Source organism: Castor canadensis, chromosome 5 (genome assembly GCF_047511655.1).
Source record: "Castor canadensis chromosome 5, mCasCan1.hap1v2, whole genome shotgun sequence".
Lineage (NCBI taxonomy): Eukaryota > Metazoa > Chordata > Mammalia > Rodentia > Castoridae > Castor > Castor canadensis.
In genome coordinates this window covers 67,540,021-67,567,996 of record NC_133390.1, presented here as the reverse complement: position 1 = coordinate 67,567,996, position 27,976 = coordinate 67,540,021, and the positions used below count along the sequence as shown (strand labels likewise).

At 40.4% G+C, this 27,976-nt stretch overlaps 1 protein-coding gene across 6 annotated transcripts; it reads right to left on the bottom strand.

Moving 5' to 3' along the window:
• Window positions 1-316: 316 nt before the first annotated feature.
• Poglut1 (protein O-glucosyltransferase 1) lies at window positions 317-27,879 on the bottom strand. Of its 6 annotated transcripts, none has more exons than XM_074073215.1 (11): window positions 27,690-27,877; window positions 19,299-19,389; window positions 18,102-18,245; window positions 16,180-16,315; window positions 13,861-13,982; window positions 10,270-10,329; window positions 7,717-7,816; window positions 5,360-5,418; window positions 4,143-4,310; window positions 3,234-3,290; window positions 317-2,788 (listed from the first exon to the last, which is right to left on the bottom strand). In XM_074073215.1, exons 3-11 carry the CDS (start codon window positions 18,194-18,196, stop codon window positions 2,632-2,634), a joined length of 954 nt encoding a protein of 317 aa, XP_073929316.1. In that variant the 5' UTR covers window positions 18,197-18,245; window positions 19,299-19,389; window positions 27,690-27,877; the 3' UTR covers window positions 317-2,631. The 6 variants fall into 6 exon arrangements, with proteins under 6 accessions (XP_073929316.1, XP_020032116.2, XP_073929314.1 ...); XM_020176527.2 differs by lacking the exon at window positions 27,690-27,877 and adding an exon at window positions 19,996-20,160; XM_074073213.1 differs by lacking the exon at window positions 27,690-27,877 and adding an exon at window positions 20,092-20,134.
• Between the last annotated feature and the right edge of the window lie 97 nt (window positions 27,880-27,976).

Sequence of the window (27,976 nt, the reverse complement as noted above, 5' to 3'; positions counted from 1 at the left end):
CAGGACATGAACCTTTCAACAGAGTAACTACCTCAGGGAAAGTGCCTGGAGCCACCAGTATACCCTCAGCCCTTGTTGCTGAGTTTTGCTTAGAACCCAACAACTGTTTCCTCCATAGGATATGATTTCTCCCCAAGGGTTAACAGTTCCCTTTCTCTACCCAGTGAATCAAGTACAGCCCTTGCCATATATATTAATTTAGTTTAGTTTTGTTTTGTTGTATAAACCTTTTTCACAGTTAGAAAGAATGGATTTTGAGAAGGAAATGGTAAGTCTGGAACCAAACTAGTATTAATAATAACAAATCCACTCAAAATTTGGGGGATACAAATTATTTTTAAAACATACACTTTACATATTGTTATATACAGTCCTTATACCATATACACTGAAATAAACATACAGAAGTATAAAATCTGAGTAGTTTTTAGTGTGTTTAAAGACAAAGATGCCCTCTGCAGAGGCAATGAGGGTTTACACTGATCCAATTCTTAGTCTTATCCAATCTCCCTTGGAGCCAATGCCTGCATGCCTGCGCAATCTATAAGCAGAATCTAATCGCGTATCTCCATCCATCCAAAGTTCTTTTTTTTGAACCCAGGGCCTCACACATGCTAGGCAAACACAATACCACTCAGGTACATTCTCAGCCCCATAAAGTTCTTTAGTATTAGTCTGTGTGAGGCTGTGTGCTGGATAATGGAGACAGAAGATGAGTAAAACATGATTCCCACTCATCAGTAAGCTCACAGAATAGGAGAAACAGCCAATGTAATGTGATGTCATACAATACAGGTATGAACAAAGTATTATGGTAAAGCCTAACTGGCAACAGGAATGAAGAAAAGATTCAGAGGGGTGATGTTTGAGCTGCAACTTTAAACAAAACAGAAAACATTCCCAGAGATGAAGCTCCAGCTCCTAATCAGGACAGCAAATTTTATCCCTATTTTAGTGAGAAGAAAATTAAATATGTAGAGAACGATTATATCTAGTAGAGCCTCATGGTGACAAGGCAAAACCACAGTACAGCTTACACTTCTAGCACCTCACAGTCCCTGTGAATCATTAGTACCCAAACAAACAAAAATCAGCTGTAAACATCTGCCTTAATCCATATGCAGTGATCTTACCAGGGAAACATTTAACTTTTGTTTTGTTGTATCGGGGATTGAATTCAGGGCCTCTCGCATGCTAGGTAAGTAATCTACCACTTGAGCCACTCCTAGCCCTTTTGTTTTTGAGATGGGGTCTCACTATCTGCCTGGGCTGCCATCCAACTTAAGATCTTTCTGCCTTTGCCTCCCTAGTATCTGTGATTACAAGCATGCACCACCATGCCTGGATGTGTAATTCCTATAAGAAGGTCCTAGGACTAAAAGTTTTGTGAAAAGGACTTAAAAAGGCCAAATACATTTCTGACAAATGGAATAAAATCTCTGATTTTATGTGACAGAATATCACTTTGACTAATTTTGAAACCAGTTAACACCAAACAGTTCTGAAGAGGCAAAGACGAGTTATTTTCCTATAAGAATGTTGAACCTAAGGGACATGGATCTAAATCATCAAACTGCATGGTTTTAATCCAAACATTTTTCTTCATTTTTGACTATGTTAGGGAGATCACCTGAGAGATTAAACTACTATCCAAATGTCTTTTTCAAAAAGGGAAAAAAGAATTCCAACAATAATTTGCACTACAACAAGTATCTCATATATAAGTAACTGTAAAAGCTGAATACTCTGAGTTACCAACTTAATAATGTGTTCGAATCAGAGACTCCTTGTGATCACCGCACAACATGGAGACAGTCCGCTGCAAAGTTAAGGAAAAATAAAGTATGCAAAGGGTGAGGAAGAGTTGTTCTAAGTAGTTTCTTTAAAGAGTGAGGACTGATTCCTAAATTTACTAGGAAGTTGTTGTCTTTATTTTCTCTTATCCTTTAGAGAGAAAATGAAAAGGGCATGAAGGCACAAAATAAGAACTTGAAATCCAGCTTCAATAATTGCTCATGCAATTGGCTACTTTCTATGTGGCGTCATAGAAACCTCCTGAGTACCAAAGTTTATACTTTTACAAAAGAGAACTCCTACATCATTGCATGGCACAGCCCCTGCTTCCTTAGACCTTTTAGGAAATGATCCCCAGCTATTTTTCATAAATCCCATAGGGTTTCTACATTAAAATAAAACAGCAGTCAAGCCTAGAATAACTTAGAAATGGCAGCAATGAGTTGTACTAGTTCCAAATGATGGATTTTCTGCTCCAAACAATGGAACAAAGGGCATCATCACGTAGACACAGCCAATTTCACAATGAGGAATATACCATGCAGATGGTCTGATGATCTGAGGCACTAGCTGTGATTGGTCAGAAAAAATGAAAGGCAGAACAGGTTCAAAATCCACATCTCATAATTTCTGGTCCTTTTCAGAGAGTTGAGCTGCTTCATATCTGTGTGTTACAAACACTTTAGGTCTTTTTCAAGAGTTGTTCTGGGGGCAGCATGATAAGGAAAACCAGATGTTTGGCTTGATAAAAGGTGTTCAAAGTATAGGTGCCACATTCACAGTAAGCTGCTCACCACAGGATATCTGAGATTGCTACCATAGGTCCTATGATGACTACTACAATTCAGTTTTCAAAATTTTGGGAATAATCTGATCATAGCCTTTCCTTCTTGTTACATTATATGACAAGAATTTGGAGTAGTCAGTCAAGAGGTTTTCCCAGTAACAGGTGATGTCATCCATTTGCAAGTGGTTCATAATAAACTGGCTTCCCCTAGAGACAAGATTAACAAGAATATTTCAATGCACAGAATTTACTAATAAGCCTACATTTGAGTAGGCTCCCTTGTACCAAGCTCTATGTGGAGTATTGTTATGAATTAAGTCAGCTGACCCTAAAACCAATCCTATAGCCACCATATCTGTACACATCCATTTAGTAATAGAACTTAGCTTTTTTTTCCTCTTAAAAACAGTCATATTAACAGCTAATGGTCATAAAAATGCTTGTTTAAGTATCTCAAAGATTTCAGTCTATTTCTATGAAGCATTGGGGGCATATGTAAATGTATGTGTATATTGTTTTCACACAGGACAGCTTTAATTCTGAATTATCTCTATGATGAGGCTGAAGTATGGATATCATCATGGTAACAATATTTAGATAACTTTAGCTAGGAAAGAGGATGATAAAGCAAGGGAAAGGAAAACCAACTTACCTTTCAGCAATTTCCTGAGCAACATCGTCATTTGCTTTTACAAATTGCAGCAGTTCCCTAAAATAAAAGATTATGAGACTCCAAAATGTAGACCAAGTTCAGTAGTAGAAAGACCACAGATTGACGTCTAAATATGTAGATGGTGGATTTTTAAAGGCAAAGATATCAGGGTCCTTGCAGAAACAAAAATAATAGCCAAAAAAAAAAGTTAAAAGCAGCCTGTTGTAGATTTGGGAAATATTTGAAAAAAAAAATGGAAATGTCAATGATATAATGATATACATCAAATATGAAGAATGATGTATTTAGATGGTTTTAGTTTGCATATACCTACTGACTAAAGATATTAGATATCCTCTCTTGGGGATATCTAATATCTAATAAATCTTAATATTAAGTCGCAAAAGAAAAAGTAAAAAATGAAGAATGAAAAAAATTTCCAACTTATTTCCAAATTCTTGTTCTAACCCACAGAAGAGGGAACTGGGATCACAGTTTGGCCCTTTCTATACCTCTTCCTATCTGCTCCCATCAAGAGAGAAAATCTGCCTAAGCTTCACTTGGGTCAATTCTTATGGTATATCTGAAATCCTACTGAAAATATAACAAGATCAAATATTCCTGTGGTTAGTCTTTGATAACAGTCTTTGATAATAGTCTTTGTTAGCCTTTTCACTTTATACTGTCTTTATACAATGGAGCCAGCATTAAAGCACTTTTTCAAATTAAATCCCACTTACATTCTACCTGGAGAATAATGCAACAAGGTTACAATATGTGTGAACCAAACAAAAAGGGGAAAAAGTTTGTACTGGAACAAGTCATCAAGACTAAATGCCTTAAGTAGCTAGACTTAAGAGGCCAATGGCAGCACCATGTGAAACTCTGATCTGGAGGATAACTGCTTACTGGACATTGGAGAGATCTGTCTTGACTGGGATATAGTGAACCCATGGCTTCAACTGTGGATAGAAGAATTCTAGCCACTCATCACCGACATGGAACACAAGTGAACCACACAGGAAGAGGTGTTTGAACCGGAAACTTGCAGCTACACCCCGAAAATTAAACAGGTACCTGAGGGGAAAAAGAATAAAATACATTCAATATTCTATGCTTGCTGCCACAAATGTGACCTTTTTTCTTATTGCCTCCTTCCTTTCTCTCATGTTAGATTCCTCTCCCTTCCCATTTTTGGTTTTCAAGTTACATTAGTATGTCCCTGGGGGATTTCCATAAACTCCTTGCTTTTTCATGGTAGGTGCTACAGTCTGTTCTGAGAATGTCAAGTTAAGGGGAAGAGGGGATACTTTCTCCAGACACAGCCAGGTCAGTTCACAAGCCAGGTACTGGGTGAAAGATACAAGGCTCAAAAGAAATGATAGCCTGTTGTAGATTTGGGATATATTTGAGAAAATACAGAAATGGTCAATGATCATTGATCAAAAATCAAAAATGAAAAAAAAATTCACAAGCTTATCTCTCTAGGTCTAATGAGTCATGGTACCCAAAAGCCTTGTTTTTCCTCTACTCCACCTGATCAAAGACAACCCCCTATCTCCTGGACATCACCCCCATCTCCTGAAGTCTAAGGAGAACAAGCCTAACTTAATCAATCTTCAAAGAAATGCTACCGAAAAAAACTTCTTAAAAAAGAACACTTTCTTCTCAGTATTTCTCTCAGATGCACAGTCTCCAACCAGAGCTGCTCTAACTATACAGCTCCCACTGTGTGTAATCAACATTCTTACCTCTAAAGCCTCTCTACCCCAAGTGTACCTGTTCAGCTAATTCTTTGTCCTAGCATTTCATTATAATGTTTCTTTGTTTGTTTGTTTGTTCTGTGATGCTGGCAAATCAAACCCAGGGCCTCAAACCTAAGCACATGCTCTACAACTATAAATATTTAATCTCACTTCAACTATTGGGTGGGTGGTTTGTGGAAAGAGGTAATCCCATCACTTTAATTAATTCCTCATTACAGTCCCCACAGAACTCAGTTCAGTACCCAGTAGGCCTTAGTAAAAGCCAGCTAAATGAATTCTAGACCTTAGTATTAAGTTTTCATCCAAAGGGAAGGAAGGTATTTCAAAAGCACTATGGAAACCAATAACTGGAAGTCTTACTTGTATTTGCAGTGATCCACAAGATGGACATCCTTGGCAGCTGGCTTTCCCAAAGTATCCTTTAAGTGAAGTCATTAGCATTAGTAGTAATAGCATTTATGGAGAACCAGCGTGAAGCACTGTTAAAGATTTCATCAACATAACTTCATTTAAGTTTCATAATAAACATATCCAGGGGGTTTTGTTATTCTCATACTGATGAGGAACTCAAGGATCCGAGAAGTTGAGAGGTTTGTTCAGGGTCATGGAACACTAAATACAAGCACTAGGATTTTAACCCACAACTGGTTTTAGAGCTTAAGCTTACCTGAAGACATGCTACCCTCCTTTGAACTCAGAGGTCATGAAATACAGCCCATTTCATCCTAAACACTGGCTGATGGGCCAAGTTTACACACAAATTTTGTTGGGCATGGAAAGTATTTAAAAATACTCAGCCGGGCACCCGTGGCTCACACTTGTAGTCCTTGCTACTTGGGAGGCTGAAATCAGGAGAATCACAGTTCAAAGGCAGCCCAGGCATAGTTTGAGAGATCTTGTCTCTGAAATAACCAAAGCAAAATGAACTAGAGGTGTGGCTCAAGCAGTAGAGCACCTGCTTTGCAAGTGCAAAGTCCTTAGTTCAAACCCCAGTCCCACCAGAAATAAATAATAAAATTCATATCATCGCCGACACTTATAGGTGGTATAATACTTATTACAAAAATCCACATTTTTAACTTTTCTGGGAGTAAAAAAATAGGAAGATCTGCCAACAGCCTCCTATTCCCTTTGGCAGTGGTCAACTGGCGCAGTAGTGTCCTCACTCCTTCATTCACCTGCTGGCCACTGCTTTTGCTGCCTCTCTACACAGCAGATGCTAACTTATGTACTAAATACATTATTTTTATTATTTAATGGTTTCTTAAACTCACTTGCTCCTATTTGATTAAAACTGTATCAAATACATACATCCAGATAAACTCATACATCTAGATAAACGTTTTCCCTCAAAAAGTTCATAGCTTTTTCTCATAACATCCTCATATGCTATATAGAAATTTATACAAGGAAATTTAGTGCTTTAACTTCTTAAATTAAGGTTGTGGCATTAAGAGAACATTGGCATTAAGCTGGACGAGGTGGCTCACACCAGCAATTCTAGCTACTCAGGACACAGAGATTGGGAAGATGGTGGTTCAAGGCCAGTGGGGCAAAAAGTTCACAAGAAATCTCAATCAATAAAAGATGGGGATGTTGGTGCCCCTGCTATCCCAGCTATGTTAGAAGTATAAACAGGAGGATTGCAGTCCAGGCCAGTCTGAGAATAAATTCAAGATGCTATTCAAAAAATAACTAAAGTTAAAATGGGCTTGGGGGCATAGCTCAAGTTACAGGCCACCTGCCTGGCAAGCACAAGATCCCGAATTCAAACCAGAGTACCACCAAAACTAAAAAAAAAAAAAAAAGTGGGGTGGGGGGATTGGGGATTTACCTCAGTGGAAGAGCACTGAGTTTGGTCTCTAGCACTGGGGAAAAAAAAACAAAACAAAAAGAGGACAGAGACAAACTCTAAACTAAAGGTATCAGTTTCTAGCTTCACCTTAGAATCACTTGCGAAGTTTTAAAGAAATGAAGAAATTCCGAAACTCCATCCCCAGAGATTCCGATTCACTTGATTCATTGTTGAAACTCTGTGGTTATATTATATATAGCCGTGGTTGAGAATCTGGCTTAAACCAGGGATTGTATAGCTAGCGCCCACAGGTCAAATCCAACACACTACTTGGTTTTGTAGAACTCCTGTCTTAAACATTTTTGTATTTTCAAGTGGTTGAAAGAAAATGCAAAAGAAAATTATTTATGACACATGAAAATTACATGAAAGTCAAATTTCACAGGAAACAGCCATGCCCATTTGTTTACCTACTGCCTATGGCTGATTTACTATCCGGCCTTTTGAAGTTTTGTTTTTTTTTTTGGCAGTACTGGGGTTGGACCTCAAGGCCTTGTGCTTGCTAGGTAGGTGCTTTTATTTTAGTTATCTTTTGAATGAGGTCTTTCATTTATGCCCACACTCACCTCAAACCACCTCCCATAGCTAAGATTATAGGTGTGAGCCACCACACCAGGCTCAGAAAAAGCTTTTGATCTCTGGTTTAAACCTTCAAAGTAGTGTATTTAATAGTCATAATATAGTCAAAAAAGCAAGGTGAGTTAGGAAAAGGAGAATTTACATATATGCTAATACATGGAACTTTCTCTACTTTTATCTCACAACTGAGAAGAAACCTAATTTCAAATTCTACCCAGGTGGCAATGTTCTTTGAATGAAAATGTTCACTACTGTAAGTTTTATTCAGATGATTGCTGATTACTTTCATAGATTTCCAGGCCTGGTTTTTGGTGTATTCTGCATCAACAAGTTTTGGGTTTTTCCGAGATAGAAGAATGAGAGGATCTCGTTCTGGACTTGTCCTATAAAAGAAACACATGACATAAAACTATGTGATCTACATTATAATACTGTTCCTAATCTCTGAAAGCTGAGCAGCAGAAGGACCCAGGTAATGGCTGCTTGCACAGATGGAAAGTTCACATGTTTCTGTGACAGTACAGGGCATCCTCAGTACAGCAGCACTGAGCAGTCCTGGTTGTTCCCCTGTACTCTTCCAGGATGCAGAGTGTTTGGCTCTTTGCTTACAAGTGGTCTTTAACGACATGTTGTTCTGATCACAACAGGAAATGATTCCCTGGTAGAAGGTTCATGTAGCCTCTATAATCACTGGTACTCATATCTATGTGACTAGGTAATCATAACTCAGTACACACCTTTGCTGTATATGTTCTGTAAAATCCAGTATTATGTGTACATATACACTCACACATATATAATATGTAACGTATACACACACACACACACACACACACACACACACACACACACACACACACGGCAGCAATGGGGTTTGAACTCAGGGCCTCACGCTTGCTAGGCAGGCACTCTTACCACTTGAGCCACTCCACCAGCTCTTTTTTGTGATGGGTTTTATCGAGATAGGGTCTCCTGAACTATTTTCCTGGAGCTGGCTTCAAACCACAATCCTCCTGATGTCTGCCTCCTAAGTAGCTAGAATTACAGGTGTGAGCCATGGATGCCCAGCTCCAAAATTATATTTAAGTTAAAAAGCAAGAGCTGAGCATAATGACTAATGCCTGTAATCCCAGCTATTTGGAAGGTTGAGGCAAGAGGGCCTTGAGTTGGAGGCCATTCTGGGCAACAAAGTAGGCTCCATTTCAAAAAAAAAAACCCTAAGGGGCTGGGATATGGCTTAGTAGTAGAGCACTTGCCTAGCATGTGTTCAATCCTGGGTTAAATCCCCTCAGCACTGGAAAAAAAAAAAAAACAAAAAAACACCAAAGGTATAAAAGTCCTAGTTACAGTCCAAGTAGCAGAGTCAAGACATGTGGGAGTCATGGATCCTGAGAATTTGAAAAATGCACACATCCCCACAGATTTTCAAGATGGCCCTAAAACTCTGAAGCCCAGACATGGAAATCAAGTGAGGAATCTGTGATCTCAAGAGATGAGAATCATGGCTGGTGGAGTGGCTCAAATGGTAAGAGTGCCTGCCTAGCCAAGTGTGAGGCCGAGTTTAAACCCCAGTGCTGCCAAAAAAATCAAACCAAAACTAAAAAACATGAGAATCAGAAGTTGGTAAGGAAGAATAAGTGGTATGTAGTAGGTCCCTCTGCATCCTGAAGTCCATTGCCCAAGCAAGGAAAGTGAAATAGAGTACAATCTCTGATGAACACTCATCACAAAATCTACAAAACCCTTCATGTTCTCTCCTCATGTTCTTTTCTATCAGTCTGTGCCACAGACATTTACTGTGTATCTACACACCAGGCACTACTGCTGGCACTGAGAATATGGAACTGAACAACACAAGCTGGGTCATACCACATTTTCCATTTCCCTCTTGCCTCTCTTTTCCATTTCCCTATTTTCAACAACCTCAGTCTATACTATTAAGCAATATTTGACAGCTATGTGGTCTGACAAAAAAAAGACAGTCAGAATACCTTGTAATGATTCCTGCTCTGTATCAACCAGCAGAGTTACCAAGGTATGATGTAAGCTACTCCTAGCTGTTCTGGTTAGCCTTATAGAGTCAACATCCAGCTCACTCATGGCACTGTATGAATATCTGCTGAAGGACTGTTGGAGGAACTGTACTTCTCTGAATTTCAGTTCAATTAAGAATGATTCGGAGCAAGACATGGTGCACATCTATAATCCCAGCAGTTGGGAGGCTAAGGCAGGAGGATCATGAGTTCAAGCTAGCATGGACTCCATAGTGAGTTCCAGGCTGGCCTGGGCTACACAGTGAGGCCCTGTCAAGGAAAGGAAAGGAAAGGACAGGAAAGGAGGAAAGCAGAGGGGAGGGAAGAGAGAGAAAAAGAGGGAGAGAGGAAGAGAAAGAAAGGAGGGAGGGAAGGAGGAAGGAAGAGAGAGCAGTTTGGACAAATTAGATTCTTCTCTAGTGTAAGATCCTGTTGTTCACATTTCTTTTTTTAATTTATTTAACATTTATTATTATAATTATTATTATTCCTTGGCAGCACTGAGATTTGAACTCAGGGCCTCACACTTGCTAGGCAGATGCTCTTACCACTTGAGCCACCCTACCAGCCAACATTTTTATTAGCATATATTAGTTGCACAGGGGGTTTCATTGTGACAGTTCTATATATGCTTACAATGTACCTTGGGTAAGTTCACCCCACCATCATTCTCCTTCACATTTATTTCTTAGTTATTTTAGCTTTCTCTTTGAGCCACAGAATTCTTTATATCCTCAAGATTACTTATATTTTACACATCACTTGGAAGAGTAGCGTTATAAGAGATTAGAAAACATAATCACCTTGATCCTCGGAAATATGCTGTAGAATTTTTCTTTCTCCATGGCCACTGTGCTGCTGACCTAAAAATACATATGTTGATTAGTTTCTGTGTTTTTGTGTAGGCTTACATAAAGATGTAATCTGAAGATTAGTTAAGAGCCTTATATTTTTAAATAAATCTGGTCAAGGCTAGTAAGGAAAACAAGCCCTGAATGATGCTGCAATCCCTTTGGTTATCACTTCGCTATTCTAGAGGGCTCACCAGAAGCATCTGGTGCAAGTAAGTTAACATTAACTTACTGAACAAAAAGCTCATAATGCTGAATGGCATGGTTAGGGGCTGCTTAATTGGCACACTGAGGATTTCCGTTGAATAGAATACTATTGAAGGTGGGCACTGGTGGTTCACATCGTAATCCTAGCTACTCAGGAGACAGAGATCAGAAGGACTGTGGTTTGAAGCCAACCCTGGGCAAATAGTGAGACTCTTATCTTAAAAAAATGCATCATAAAAAAGGGCTAGTGGAGTATCTCAAGGGATAGATCCTGAGTACCACACATAAAAAAAATGCTATTGATAAACTAATATGTAAAGAGAGCAACAAAAATATGAGGAACTGAGTGAAAGGGAATTCACTCCTGGCTTCGTGTTTTGTATGTGTAGGAGAAGTCCCCAGACTTAGTCTGATATTTGCAAAGCACCCTGGTACTCTAAAAGCTGTATGGAGTGCTCTAAACAATAAAATCCCTGAAGCTCAGATCTTTGCACATTCCCAGGACCAACCTTCCTAGCAGAAGCTGTCAGCACACAGCTCTATCATTCTAGCTTTCTTCCTAGGAACCCTCCCTGCACAGACATCTACACAGCAGATGCCTCTCAAAGAGAAGGGGAGGCTGAAGTAGATTGAATAGAGGGGGTTTAACAGAAATGGAGAAACTCAGCATATGAACTTCGTATCCTTTTCAGATACATCATGTAACGTTTCTCATTTCTGCTCAGCTGAGACTATTGCTGAATATTGCCCAGGCCTTAAATCTCTGCCCTTAACTAACCTGCCTCATCCTCTAGCCCTTCCTTGGCTCACCTTTATCTGAATCCCCCATTCAAGGCCAGAACAAGCTCTTATTTTCCCCCAAACTTCCCATTGAAATATAAATACTACGGCACTGGATAAATTTTGTTGTTGTTTCCAGTAAAAATCATGCATGCTCATTATATTAAATTCTAATGGAAAAAAAGATAAAAGTAAAGTCATCTGGAAAGTTGGCCACACCTGTCATCCTAGCACTTGAGCACTTGGAAGGCTGAGGCAGGAGATCATGAGTTCTAGGCTAGCCTGGGCTATAAAGTGAGATCCTATCTCTGAACAAACACAAACAAACAGACTGCAGTCTTTAAATAAATAAATAAGTAAACTGGAGTCTTCCTGCCTACAGGTAAAAATGTAACATTCTGGTTAAGAATTTCTTTCCAATCATTTCTCCTAATTAGTGGATATTTATTTCATTACCTATTTTTGGTGTTGAGGACTAAATCCAGGACCTTATACATGCTAGGCAAGCACTCTACCAGTTAGCTACATCCTCAGCCCTTAGCTGGAGTAATTTTGTTTCTCTATTCCATCCCAGGAGACATTTGGTGGTGTCTCTAGACATTTCTAGGGGATTGCTACTAGCACATAGTAGGTACAGGAAAGAGATACTGCTAAACATCCTTTAAGGCCCAGGATTATCCAGCCCAAAATGTCAGTATTATCTAGACTAAGAAACCTTGCTCTGTTTAACAAAGGCAATATCATACATGCTATTAGGAAACATTAGGAAATACATGAGAAATAATTATAGTGGCTGACAACTATGTAACACTCCCTGTGTTCCAGACACTGTTCTAAGCTCTTTATGTGTACCAAAATCATTCTCAACCTTAAGAGATGGGGTTAATACCCTTATCTGAGGTGAGAACCTTGACAGGTTAAGCAACTTGCCCAGAATTATATGGCTAATCGAGGCCAGGATTTGAAACCACAGTCTAAGTTTTTAAGTTCTATTCTACCTCGCCTTTCCTCTTACAAAAAATAATCACTTTAGAGTTATACTATAATTAACTTCATCTCTTTTTGATGGGCTTTTAGGTAGTTTCCAACTTTTTGTTCTAAGAAGTAACATCACTGGTAGTGCAAATCCTGGTACACACATCTTCATATACTTGTCTCTTTAGTTTCTCAGGATACATTCCAGAAGTGGAATGGCTGGGTCAAAAGATATATACAAGGCCAAGTGTGGTGGCACATCTGTGTAATCCCAGCACTCTGGAGGCTTAGGTGGGAAGATCAGGAGTGTGAGCTACATAGAGAGACCAGGTCTCAAACAAACAAACAAACAAACAAAATTTCTTAGGAAATACACAGTAAAGTACAGATGAAAATTGCTTCTAACTTTAACCAAGTCACCTAACTTTTCTGGACTTCATTTCTATATACCGGAAATGAACAGTTGGACAAGGACAAGTTCTAGCTCTAGTTCTATGAAATGAGGGACTAAGTTATCTTTTTAAATTTTTCCCAATTATCCGTGCTGGAGAAAGAGACTCCTTTGTTTATCCAAAGAGCTTACATGGCTACTGAGGGCTGTGTTTCTTCAGGAAGTGGGTATACTTTACATCAATACCCTTTAAATTTTTAGCCATACTTGTACAGATGAGAGATATTTGTGGAATAACTGCTTTCCTTACACCCTAGAGAAAACATAAAAGAGTGTGTTTCCAGAAGTTCCTTAGTTAAGCACCAAGGCTATTTGAATCATTAATGTAAAATGTAGCTGGGTAAGGAATACCTATAATTTGGGTGACCAGATCATCTAAATCCTGAAATCATGGCAAGGAGTCAATAGGCCAAGGCATGTCTCAGTCATGAATGGACAGGATCTGGAATAACCTTGTCCTTGAGATACCAATGGGACCACTACACCCCTCACCCCAACCTAAAGAACTTAGCTCTTAATTATCAAGTACATTTCTGTTCTTCCAAGTAATTTTCTACCTTTCCCTATAATATGACCATTCATTTTCTTTTATTAGAAAAGTAACTTTCTCTGATTTTTAAAAACTTTAAAGTAACATAAAAATTTAAAGAAGCAGTCAGGTGTGGTGGCATACACTTATGATCCCAGTGTTTGGTAAGATGAGAAAGTAGGATTGAGAGTTCAAGGCCAGCCTAGGCTACATAGTGAGATCCTGACTCAAAACAAAAACAAAACCAAAAAATCTAAAGATAACAAAAGACTCTTATAATCCCTCTCATAAAGGCAAGTTTAGGATAGAAGAATCTATGGACATTTAAATATTTTTGTTCATATAAAAATTGTGTATACTATGAACAGTTTTCTGTATTTGCTTTTAACTCAAGTCAGTCATTGTAAAGGCTGAAGGTGTGGCTCAAGTTGTAGAACACTTGCCTGGCAATCATGAGGCCGAGTTCAGACCCTAGTACTGCCACACACAAAAAAAGTTCAGTCACTTTAAAGCATAAAGAATGTAATTGGTTATATTTTGTTGCTTATTTAAAAAAAAAAACCACAAAGAGGAGAAAATAAAACCTCTCTAAAGGACCTACCTTACCAGATCTTCTCTGAAGAGGTCCCACCGTCCAAGACCTGTAGGATAAATTGGCCAAACAGCAGGTCCCCCTTCCCAAAAGGTCCAAGCAGGATACATGATATCATGGTACTCCGACGTCTTTGATAGAAACAGAAAGGCAATTCTAAATAAATCTCGGAACAGAGTAAGAAGCAAACTGCATTCATGACACAGGGTCTGGACCAAGACTCTCCTATAGTGTCAACATGCCAAAGATATATTCTCCCTAGCCTGCAAGGTCTCAACTTTAGACATTAAAAGACAAAAGTCACCATGGGTTTAAATTCACTTTCTAAATTCCCAGAATTTAGAATCATATTAAAGATTTAATTTTCTCAGTTTCCTAAAATTCTGTTTATCTAAAGGACATTTAGTTTAAGGAAATAATACACCCAATTCTGAATAATCACAGAGGTCTCTCATCATTTAACTGCTGTTACCCTTGAGGGTTGCCCTGCCTTACCAGTTCTTGGTTATTTCCTAGTGGATCTTTTGAGAGTTAAGAACCGGGAAATACTGTTCAATGGTTAAGGGGCAGATTATGTTTGAATGCTGACTCCACCTCTGTACTACTCTAGGTGAGTTCCCTAACCTCTCTATGCCTCAGTTTCCCTACCATTGTAATGTAGAAAATAATCAATAATTCCTTCTAAATGCTTATTCTGAATACAAAATGTTTTAATATATGTAAAAGCTTAGGACAGTGCCTGGCACATAGTACATAATCAATAAACATGAACTAGTCTTACCAAACTCCATGGCCCTATTGAGCTTACATTGGTTGGTCAATAAATCCTTGGCTATTCATTGATTGGTGTCAGAAGCGCCAATGCTCAGAACAAGGGAAAAGAATATTATCACATATCTTTTGAAGAAAGTTTGTTTCCCTTTCATGGTTACTTCTGTAACCATGTAATATTTGTAATCTGTAATATTTGGCCACTGATAAACCTCTAATCTACTGTTTCTTCATTGGGATTACATGTGCAATATGCTGTTTTACTCCCTTCAAATACTTAAAAAATATTATGTTATTTATCAAGTACCTCAAACTTAATAACTGTTTGACAGAAGCTGCACAATTAACTGTAAATTGACAGACTAAAATCCCTCCTCTGGAAACTAAGAGTCACTGATATTAAAAAAAAAAGGGTGAGAAGTTAGGATGAGAGGAAAGTTAGTAAACTGATGGTCATACTGTATTACCCACAGAAACAACAGATAAATAACAGACACAAAGTCCTTACTGACTTACATGGGAGCCTCTATCTGTTCTTCTGGGAGTTTCACGACAAACAATGGGACCAAGCACTTTTGAGAAATGAGGCTAAACCATGGGCAATGCAATACAAATGTGGTCTCAGCACACTTGCAACACAGGAAATAAACAAGTCTAGAGAGAAAGTAAACTGTAATAAAAAGTGGGAATAAAAAGTCCCTCTGCTTTGGAGAAACCAAATCAGGGACGGTGTTCCTTTTCCCAAAGGCCATGGGGTTTTCCTAAATCCACTCTTTTGTAGCTTCCCCATCCCCGACAAAACATTTGGATGAACCTGCGCACTGACAAGCTATTTATTGTCCATGTTCTCTAAGCCCACAGGTGCTACCTGGCTACTCCTATCCTCCCTAATGAGACCCAAAGATACCCCCATCACACAACCCTCTCACTATCCCAGGCCTGTCTCTTCAATGCACTGTTTGGACACAACCATGTAGAGCTGCCCGGCACTTTCAGATTTGGTTTTAGCCATAATGGGCCTCTGGGATACAGAGATGGATAGCACAGATGATACTGAGCACCAGGGCTGATAAATACATCGAAGGAGAACAACAACTGTGTTTTTCTTTTCTTTTTTTTTGAGACAGAATCTGGCTGTGTAGCTCAGGCTGGCCTTGAATTTGCCATCTTCCTGCCTCACAAATGCTGGGATTACAGGTCTGTACCACCATGCCTGGCTGAAACAAATATATTCTGAATAAAGGATTCCCTAACTGCATTCCCACCAGCATTCTGGGACTCCTCTCCCTGTGCACTGTAAGATCTGTGAACCTCTTGTAGGTTCTCTAGCTTCCATCTTTTGCCCTCTAGACTAAACACTTAAGCAAACTTACATTATTTATAGGTCTTCAACTCTACCTCCTCAGCCTTATTTCTCAACTACTGGACATTAACAGGGACATAGATACAATCCTGGACCTCAGGCCTCATCTGCTCCAGAGAACAATGATCTCTTGCTCCCTTGAGGATCACCCTCCCCCAACCCTCCCCAGGCCATGTGGCTCTTCTTACACTTACCTTACTAAAAGAGAAGACTGGGATGGCAGGCTCCATCCACTTAGGAACCTGAGGATAATCTCGTACATTGATCACCATCTCCATGTCAGGGAGGCGCCCAATAACTTCTAAAATAAAGTGCTCAACACCACTACACCTGTCAACCAGAAAAACCCGAAAGTCACCAGAGCAGTGCCTGCAGGCTCTAGGACAAGGAAGGGTCCCAATCATACTTTAAAGTGGGACAAGCCATTGCTCAGATCATCAGCCTACTGCATAGTCTCCTCAAAGTGGTGCTTCTAAAAGGACTATTCCACCTTTCTATGCTGTGTGTGTTATCATTCCTAGATAAGCTGCTCTGGCTTATAGCATTTAATGAATCCTTCCAGGGGTCAGTCAAGGTGGCTCATACCTATGATCCCGGCTACTCAAGAGCCACTGGTCTCTCACTCTTACTCTCTCTCTCTCCCTCTCCCTCTAAATCTCCCTCTCCTCCCTCCCCCTACCCTCTCCGCTTCCCCAAGCATGCCCCACTATGATGTGCTGCCTCAACACAGGTCCAAAAGCAATGGGGCCAACTCACCATGGTCAAAAAGCTCTGAAATCAAAATAAACTTTCCCTCTTTTAAAGTGAATTATCTTACATGTTCTGGTACAGTAACAGAAAGCTGACTAACACAGACCTCATTTTTATTTCCACTATAATTAAATCTCATGTTTTAAGAGCAAAGACAGAAAAACTTTCATTACCTTCAACTTAAACATAGAACACTATCAAAATTAGTTTTATGAGAACTGGCGGAGTGGCTCAAGTTGTAGAGTGTCTCCTAGCAAGTGTGAGACCTTGAGTTCAAACCCCAATACTACCAAAAAAAAAACCCTGTAGCACTACTTTCTGACTAGACTCTAGACTCTCTGGGAATCCTCAGAGGATTTCTTAAAAGACAGAGAATGACAGTTGAGTATGTTTCTACCCATCCTTCGAGGTCCTGACCAGCACCATACTAGGGCAATATTCCAAGGAGTGGTCAAAGTTTTCTGGCAGAGCTGAGTGTAGTGCTACATGTCTGTAATTCCCAGCTGCTTGGGAATTGGAAGAAGGATCTTAAGCTTGAGGATAGGCCAGGCAAAGTTAGTGAGACTTTATCTCAAAAACAAAGTAACCATCAAAAGGGCTGGAGGCATGGCTGAAGTGTCAGAATGCTTGGCTAGCATGCTTAAGGTCCTGAGTTCAATCTCTAGTACCACAGAGGGGAAAAAAATTCTGTCAGAATGGAAACGACAGATTTAAAATACTTTTTCTTTTTTGATGGGACTGGGGTTGAACTCAGGGCTTCACAATTGCAAAGCAGGTGCTCTATCACTTGAGCCACACTTCTAGTCCATTTTGCTCTGGTAATTTTGGAGATGGGGGTCTCAAGAACTGTTTACTTGGGTGGGCCTTAAACCAAGATCCTTCTGATTTTAGCCTCCCAAATAGCTAGGGGATTATAGGCATGAGCCATTGGTGCCCAGCTAATGTCTGGTATTTTTTTGGGGGGAGGGGGCATGATATAATGGATTACACAGTCATTAAAGAGTGAAGTGATCTCTGTATACCTGGCCCATAATTGATACTCAATAAATACCTATTTTTTTTCTCCTTCAGTCCAGTTCAGCCCCGCTGCGTCTCATCAGCCTGTGTCTTGCAGCTACTAGAGTCACAGGAGAAGGGGCAGAACCACAGCCGTTGCAACCACTGAGGTGCCTAAGCCTCATGCAGACTGAGGCAACAGGCTTTGATAGAGAAGCTAGCAAGAAAATTCCCAGGCAAGAGAGCTTGTTGGTATTTCGTAGTCCCCCTACAATGTGTGGGGGGATTCACTTGTCAGTCCCCTGAACTGCTTCTAAGAGCTGCATATAGGTAGTAAGGTCAGAAGAGACATCTACCTTAGAACACTTACCTTGAAGGGAACATGCAGTCATTTTCTCTGTATAATCTGTTCTTAATAATCTGGTAGTGGGTCCCTAGCTTCCGTCTGACTACCTCCGCCATCATCTTCCTGGAGATACCTCCTCGGAAAGGAACCAGATCCTCTTCAATGACACTAGGAAAGAATGGGAATTGTCAAGGGAAGCAGGCCAAGAGAGTGGTGCCATTCCATCTACTTCCTAAGCACATTTCCATTTAGTACTAAAGAACACAATAAGCTGAGGGGAAAGGTGGAGGGCAGGAATGAGCGACTCTTCTCCAGAAGTACCATAAACCTCAAACACAACAAAGCCACACAAAATAAGATCAAGTCAATGTCTTCTCTTCCTCCTTCCATCAGAATTGCCCCTTCCTTGGCTGATCCACATTTTTCCTTGTTACTCATGCCACATCCATGTCCTCATAACCACTGTAGTCTGTCCACATACCTTTCTCTGGATTCCACAGAAGGTAGAGTTCATGCCCCAAAGTCTAACACTGCCTGCCCCCACCCCATCTCAACCCCACACATGCTCTAAAAGCCTGAAATAAACTAGTTTGTGAACCTCTTAAAGTTCAGTACGTAGTATCCAACAAGTATCATTAGCACTAGAGAACTTTTTGAGGGGTCAGAATAAAAGGATGAAGAGCATCACATTCCTTAGCTGATGAGGAATGTGAGATCCAGAGAAGTTAAGTGGCTTCTTAAGGGGGGTGGGGAGGAGACAGTAATTAGTGGTAGCTCTGGGACTAGAATCCAAGTCTGCTTTCAATGTCTTTATCTTTCTACTAAACCAAGTCCCAGCACTAATTTGCATATTTAAAATAACCAACAGGGAATGATTAGATTTACTCCTTCAACACTTACTGGGGACACTTATTGAGGATCTGCACCAGATATACACAGTGAGTAAGACACAGACCCAGACCTTAAGAAGCTTTCAGTCCAGGGGAAAAACAGAGAACACATGCGCTAAATCCCACAGAGAGTAGGGGTGATGTTGAGAACCACTTGGCCTCTCCCACCCCAGGGCATTTTCGCTCCTTAGAATTAGGAGGCCACTTCAGGCATCCTTTCTGCTCTCACTACATGCTTGGTTCTCTGACCACTGCAACCAAGCTCTGTCAGGGATCTTAGGGTATGTCCTTGTGACAAGAATTCAATTCCCAGACACAGCAAGGAACTCACCCATGATAGCAGCTGCAGTTTTGACTTAAACATGGTTCATAAGTCTCCAAAGACCTGTTAATTTGGTCAATAAATACCTTCCACTTTGAGCCTTCAAAAAGTGAAGTAGATGAGAGTTAGCAAAATACCCCTGGCATTCTTATTTGCAAGCAGCAGGCGGGCAAGCAGAACCAAAAGACCAAAACTTCCAGAAATCCCCTTCCTGTCCATCTGGTGGGAAACGAAATGTCAAGAAGGATTCTTGAACTTTCCAGGGCATAAATCAAGTCTGTTCCTCTACCTAGGCCATCAGGTATCCAAGGAACTGGAAAACTGCGTAAGTGTTAATTCTCGGCTCTCAAAGGGCTACGGATAAACTGGATTGCTTTACAGGGCTCACCAAACTATAAAGAGAATCAGTTTGGAGCCACGATCATTACAAGCCCCTCATCTCTTCTGGCAAAGCGCACGCGGCCCCCCTGGGGTAGGACAGGGGCTTCCCTCTCCCCCAGAGTCCTGGGCTCGGAACTGCGGAGGCCGGTCTCTCTCCAGGGTCCTGGGCAGACAAGACACCGACAACCTCGCTGGGCGCCTGGAGGAGCCCGAGGCCCTCGGCCGGGCTCTGCACCACGGCGGCCCCAGCATCCCCCGCGGCGCGGCTGCGCAGGGGCGAGGGGCGCCTCGGGACCCCGGCCAGAACGTGGGCCCCCGCGCCCACCTGACTCCTTCTGGCGGCCCTGCATCGGGGGCAGGAGCAGCAACAGCAGCCAGAGCCCAAGCAGAGCATTCGCCCGCAGCTCCATCGCCAGCGTACCAACTGCGGACTCCCAGCTGCAGAAGCGCGGCCCCGCACGAAGATGGCCGCCCCGCCCCGCCCCCAAGCCTAGCGGAGCCGCCCAGCTGGCGGAGAAAATGCAGCTACAGAGGGAACGACATCCTTCCATTCTGGGCTGTGTTGGAAACGTCTTGTTCTCTGCAGTCAGAAAGCCCAAGGTCAGGATACGTACCACAGTGGCGCACCCAAGGATTGTCATAGAGCCTAGGCTAAGTCTTTCCACAGAGTTGTGCATGTGAATGTGCGCAAACTGGTAGACCACCAAGGGGTGCAAGAAGTATAGCACAGGCAGGCCCCGCTGCAATAGGAATTTGGAACAGTCGAGATGACTTCGACGTGGAAAACAGATCAGTGGTGTTAAATAAAATTTATGGGAAGCCATTGTTTTAGGCTGAGTTCCTACAATATGCTCCAGCATTTCAGACCAAAACAGAATAGTCTCTTGTCCTAGGTGCCAGTAATTAAACTGAACTTTAAATGAGCCAGGTTTTTTTGTTTGTTTGTTTGTTTGTTTTAAAAAGATTCGCAACAACCAATCAGAAAGGGCCCAGTTCTATCTAGGCTAGCATGATAAAGATGTGCCCTGTGTTTTAACCCTTTAAGAAAAATGACTTTATGAGCTTTTTGTTCCTATTTCTTCAGCTCTTTTCTGCCTGCATAGTCAACCCACTCTGATACGACCCTTAAATTTAACAGTGGCAGCCCCTTTGGGAGTTGTCCTTTTCAAGGTTACTTCCCCCCACCCCCATCCCATCCCCCATCCCCCACCCCGCCCCGCTTTGCCCTGCATTTTGAATTCTAAAGAGAATCTGCACGTAAATGATTAAGATGTCAACTGCTAAGTAACTTTTTTTTTAGATTTATAGAACCTTGAACATATGGTTCTGCTATAACACTCTTGGGCATCTATCCAAAGGAATGTAAGTCAATCTATAATAGAGATACCTGCACACCACTGTTTACAGCAGAATTGTTCACAATATCTATGCTATGGAATCAACCTAGGTTCCCAACAACTGATGAACAGACTTTAAAAATGTGGTATATTTCACTACTCAGTATTACTCATTAATACAGAAGAATGAAATTATGTCCTTTGCAGGAAAATGAGAACTGGATATCATCATGGTGAATAAATAAGACAAGCTCATAAAGACAAGTGTCACGTTTTCACTTATATGTGGAATCTAAACTATGTGTGTGTGTGTGTGTGTGTGTGTGTGTGTGTGTGTGTGTAGATAGGGGAGCTGTTAGACGGGAGAGCAGTGGGAGGGGTTGGGGGAAAGGAGAGGATGATGGCAGGGATGAATATGACCAAAGTACATTATATATGTGTTTGAAAAGAGCATAATGAAACTCACTAAAAACTTAAAGGGGAGGAGGAGAAGGGAATTAAGAAAGAGTAATATAGACAGGCTAAATTTGATCAAAGTACATTATATGCATGTATGTAAATATACAGTGAAACTCCTTTGTATAATTAATTTATGGTAATAAATTTTTTAAAAAAGCTTTGTGCCCGTAATTTTAGAACTAGTACAGAAAGAAAATGCTTTTCAGCAGAGGAAAAGACCAGTATGAACCAGAAATCTGGGGCAAGGGGCAAGAGGGGTATATTCCAAGCTGAATAAAAGGGAATGTTACAATTCAGAAATATTGTGTTGGAGCCAGACTTTGCAAAAGGTGAGGTAGAATCTAGGTTGATGGTGGTGGAGGGGTTGGGACCTATGTTGAAGAATGGTAGAAAATAAAATAATGTTAATTAGCTAAGAATGGTCCATATCAGTCAGAGGTAGCCTTTCGAGTATCCCCAAGGGTGAAACCACTCAGTTTTTCTGCAAGTGAGACTCACATTGGGTGAATAGGCAGAAAGAGAAAAGACCCTCAACTTTTTATCAGACTAGACTTCCTCAGGAACTTAGAAAATGAACTAGTCAAAATTTCTTTTACTTCTAGAAATGTGTGCAGTACTTCCAAATGAATTATTTAATCAAAAAACACATAACTAAGACAGTGTACACAGTCTAAAATTGTGCTGAGCCTGGTGGCACCATAGAGGATGAGTCTACATAGCAAGACACTCTCTCAAAAAAGCAAAAACAAAAACCAAACCAAAACAAAACAAAAAACCCAAACCACCACCAACAAAAAAACCCAAAAAAAAGTTAGTCTAAAAGAAATATAGTGAGCCAGATATGGTGGCTCACACCTGTAGTCCCAGCACTTAAAAAGCTAAGACAAGAGGATCTTCAGTTCCAGGCCAGCCTAGACTACAATGCTGAGACCATTCCTTTAAAAAAAAATAAAAAAAGAACCAAATTTCCCCCAAAATTTGGCAACATTTTTTAAGCATTTGAACTGAGGGCCTCATGCTTGCTAGTCAGGGGCTCTACCACTTGAGTCACTCCACCAGCCCTTTCTTATGTTGGTTATTTTTGAGATAGGGTCTCAAGAACTATTTGCTCAGGCTGGCTTTGAACCTCGATCCTCCTGATCTCTGCCTCCCGAGTGCTAGAATTACAGGTATGAGCTACTTGCACCCGGCTCGTCAAAAGATTATTAAGAAAAAAAAAGTGTGTGTGGGGGGTGGTACACATCTATAATCCCAGCCCTTGGGAGGCTGAGGCCAGCCTAGAATACATAGAAAGAATTTGTCTCAAAAAAAAAAAAAAAAAAAAAAAAGCTTTTTTTTTTTCTTTGATATCCTGTAATCCCAGCTACTCAGGAAGCAAAGATCAAGAGGATTGTGGTTCAAAGCCAGCCCAGGCAAATACTTCTTGAAACTCTGTCTCAAAAATACCCAACATAAAACAGGGCTGGTGGAGTGACTCAAGTGGTAGAATGCCTGCCTTGTAAGTGTGAGGTCTTCAGTTTAAGCCCTGATTGAATATAGTGAAGAATACTTTTTAAAACTTCAATAAATTTTCCATAATCACAATTTTCTGTGATGAGAAGAAAATGGAAATCACCTTGTGTTAAACATTTGAAATGATAGTAAATCAGTAGTATTTTTCCAATTTCACAATGTTCATGTGTGCAGAACAATAGTGAGAGTTGGGAGCTAAGAAGGCCTTATGTTTGGAAGAAATAAGCTTCCTCTGAGTCCCAGTGATAATGTTCATATTTCCTTAACAGGTGAAGTAGTTTATTCTACTGGTTGCTGTATCAGGATAAGCATGGGAATGTTTCTGGAACTTATGGAAGCCACATATTTCTGTATTCTATGACAGCCACTAATTTAAAATATATCAAGTGGTAATAACAATAAGTACCTTAATTGAGGAATATTCTTTGGTCTAATGAAAATAAAGCTTGTTCTACAAGGAATAATTGTGCCTCTGTTATTGGGAAGTAAACACCTTTATGAATAAAAAGACTAATGGTCATTCTTTTCTTTGCTTTGCTTTTTTGAGACAGTGTCTCATTTTGTAGTCCAGGCTGGCCTTGAACTTACTATGTTGCACAAGCTGGTCTCCAACTCTGGATCCTCCTGCCTCAACCTCCCAAGTGAGGCATGCACCATTCCACCAGTCCTGAATATCATTTACTCTTTCAGAAAGTTTTCACCAGACTTCTACATTGAAAATATATTTTAATTGATACATAATAATTGTGCATATTTATGATATACAGTGTGATATTTCAATATATGTATACATTGTATAATACTCAAACCAGGGTAATTAGCACATTCATCAATTCACATATTCATCATTTCTTTGTTTTGGGAACATTCAGCCTCCTCTCTTCTAACTATTTTGAAATACACAAAAATAATTATTAACTAGACTTACCCTACTGTTCTAGAACTTGATCCTAGAACTTGATCCTCCTGTCTAATTTTGTATCAACCTCTCTCTATTCCTTTCCTTACCCTATCCCCATCCCAGCCTCTGATAACCACTATTCTAGTCTCTCCTATATTATCATTTTTTTCACTTTCCATGTGAGTAAGAACATAACTTTGCAAATGATTTACAAAATTTATCACCCACAGAAAGAAGGAAGTGTTTAATGGATACAAAACTGGCTTTAAAAAAAGAAAAAAAAGAAGATTGGAGTAAAATAGGCTCTTTTCTTAAAACAATGAAATCCTCCTGGGCTTGGTGATAAAGTGATTTTATTAAAACAAAATTGCTTTGCATTGAGTAAAATTTTACTGATAAGACATATGAAAACTACTAAATTCCTCCATCTTTTTCTCAACCAGTTTTACTTCCGTCAAATCGCATCACTGTTCTTCCAATTGCTTTCTTATTCTCTTTCCTACCTCTCCTATCTGCAAATGAAAATTTGAATTTGTTCTCTTCTCTCCATCCTCACTGCTACTAACATATAAGTCCCCTTAAATGTCCTCACTTTCATGAGCTCAAATTTTTTCCACCATTTACTAAATGGGTGACTTACATGGGTGATTAACCTGTGTCTTAGTTTCCCTATGTGAAAAGAGGGATGATAACAACAATACTTTCATGGAATTGCTATGAGGATTAAATAGCTTAATATTTATAAAGTACTTAGATGGGCTGGGATGTAGCTCGGTGGTACAGCGCTTGCCTAGAATGCGTGAGGCCCTGGGTTCGATCCCAGCACCAAAAAAGAAAAGACAAAAAAAAAAAAAAAAAAGAAAGTACTTAGAAAAGTACCTGACACAGTAACCATTGTGTAGATAATACTTTCTTCTTCAAGCATATCAATACAAGCAGCAAGAGTGATTATTTACTTATTTATTTATGGTAATACTGGGGGTTGACTCAGGGCCTTGTGCTTGCCAAGTGGACAGTCTACCGTTTGAGCCATGCTGGGAGCCCAAGAGTGATCTTAAACTTCCTTATTTATAATTCCTCATTGGTTTCCCACTGCAGTGAAAATGCAAATACATGGAGGGTTAAAAGTCCCTCCATGTTCAGGCTCCTACCTATGCCTTCAAATTAACTTCACAGTACATTGCTTTTGCTTACCAAGACCCAGATATACAGGAGGTTTGCTTTCTGCTTCTTGCATATGCCCAGCTCCAATTCACCTTAGAATCTCTGCATAGGTTTTGTTTTCTATCTGGGCTGCTTTTTCTCTTCTATATTTGCATCACTGATTTCTTTACAATCTTCAGGTTTCTGCTGAATTTCTTTTCCTCAGTGAGGTATCCTCTCTCAAAATAGTACCCTCCTTATTTTCTATCCCAGTTCATTAGTTGTCTCCATAATAACTATAAGTTATGATTATTCTATATATTAAATGTTTCCTTCGGTAGAATATAAGCTTTAGGAGAGCAGGATGTATCTTTTTTGTTCCTAACCCAGTTCCACATACACAGTAGGCACTAAACAACTCACTGCTAACTGAACAAAGGATGCTGTGAGCCAACAGAAAAGCAGCAAAGGAGTTTCAATGCTAGTTTCAAAAGCAAGTTAAGGTAACAGAGCAAATATAAAAAATAAATATACTGGGATGGCTGAGTGGCTCAAGTGTGGAGCATCTGCTTAGCAAGCATGTGGCCCTGAGTTCAAACCCCAGTATCACAAAAAAAAAAAAGAAATATACAAAGCTGGGCATGGTGGCACATGCCTGTGATTCCAGCGCTTGGAAGGCTGAGGCAAGAGGATCAAGATATGAACACCAGCCTAGGCTACATAGCAAGACCCTGTCTCAAAAAAAAAAAAAAAGAAATATTCAAAATTCCTTATGCCAATAGGTGAGTATAGTGAAATATGTAATGATCTGTGTTGGGTTTTATATATTAATAAATAAAAGCTTTGTGGTACATTAAGACACTGGTAAGATTTGGGAATAGTACTAATCTTACTGGTTTATGTTATCAGTCATTCTGTTACCAGAATTTAAGGTCTGTACTGCTTACTGCTCTGCTGAAATCCCAGGAGACAGAAGTTGGTAGAAGGAAGCACGTTTATTCAAGGCTGGCCCTGAGGCAAGTGGAGGAGATCTTTCCTCTAATCTTCATCTTAGAGGGCTGATGGAATGGGAAGGGCTTGTATGGGAAGCAAGGGGTTACAGTGAAACAGTAGCTGGGAAGTCCCCAGGGTTGGTGGGTGACTTTCTCTTTGGAGTGCCTTCTCCTTTTCCTCTTCTTAGATATGGATCTTGATCTCCTGGGCTATCTGCATTTTCTTCTTAGATAAACCAATACATGAGAAGAAGGGGTATTTACAGAGGCTAGCATGTGAAAAGGATGGATCTTAGGGAAATGACTGGAAGGAAAGGCAAAAGTAAATAAAAAATTGGGAGGGGAGGCAAAACCAAAATCCCCAATTCATCACCTCACATCTCAATTCTCCTCCTCCAAAATAACCAACTTAATAAATTTGTTGTTCTGAACATTTTCTTATACTTTCACATGTACAGTATAAATATGGTTTCCACCTGCACCGTTACACTCCCATTATCAATCTTTCATTCCATTTTCATGGTAAGTGGGGTGACATCTGTGTTTGTTCTGAGCAGGGATGGAGCTGGGGATTTTGGAATGATTTTTTTTTTTTAGTGGTAGTAGGGTTTGAACTCAGAGCCTTGTGCAAAGTTCTCTACGACTTAAGCCAAGCGTGCAGTTGGAATGGAAGGTAAGAACAGGCAGGAACAGCACAGTGGACTTCACCTTTAACTGAAATCTAAGGAAGGGCTTCTCTTCAGCAAAAAAGAATTAGAAAGGGACAGAAAACCAGTGAGGGAGGAGGAGCAGGAGGCAGTTTCAAATAAACCCATTACAATTCTGGCTCTGCATAGAGCTAGAGTTAACAAGTTACTTAACTTCTCTTAATTTCAGTTTCCTCTGTAAAATGGGAATTATGGTAGTATCTATCAAAGTGTGTGTGTGTGTGTGTGTGTGTGTGTGTGTGTGTTTCCACCCCTTCAGTGCTGGGGATCTAACCCAGGGCCTTACACATGCTGAGTTTGTGAAACTTAAATGATCTGTATAGCTACTAGTCTAGTGTCTGGTCCAACACAAATGCTCAAAAAAGTTAACTAATCATACAATCGATACAAAGGACTTTCTCTTAAGGGGCTTAAAACCTCTAGAGTGAAAGAGCTCACATAAATGCTCGTTTTGATACTCTCACTCTTCGAATGCCAAACTCTTGGCAGTTCTGGAACTCATCTTGGGGTTGTTCGTCCCTTACTCCCCTCCCCTCTTGGTGCTGGGCATCACTTGACAAGCTAAGTACCTGCTCTACCACTGAATCTCCCCGCCTTTTCATCTGCTACTTCCTCTCCACGGGGAAAACCATCGTCTCACAAACGCTTACTCGTTCATGGAAACAGCGTAAACCCCATCATCTCTGTGAAGCTTTTCTTGGTACCACCGACCACCACCATTCCACAGAGTTAACTCCCCTGTTTTGCATGCCGTCTCTGGGCTATAGGTATACTTTTAATGTTGCGTTATTGTACAAACTTAATTATTGTTTTCTTAGCGTTTTACTTATTTCTTCCAGTAGACTGAGCTTCTGGGTATTCTCTTTTTGATCTCAGCATCTGTCTACTCTTTTACTTAACAATACAGTAAGGCAAGCGCAGGGTTGGATGCTGAAGCATGACTTGGCTCCTTTACTTAGTGACCTGACCTTAGGTGACGTCTCCCAATCTCTCTTCGTCAGTGAAACGGGAGTGATGACTTGTACATGGATGTTACTTGAAGTTCTGTAGATATGAAGGACCTAGCAGTAGCTTGCAGAGGCCGGGGTAGGAAATGCGTTGGCTCTCAGTGGTTGGGAAAGCGGAGTCGAAATTTCCCGGCGCATTAGCTTCACTGCGCAGACGCAAGCGAGTGTGCGTGGGTGGCGGTGGGGGTAGGGGTCGGAGGGTAAGGAGGTGGAGCAAGACTACCCGGCTAGCCAGGCTGCCAGTCCAT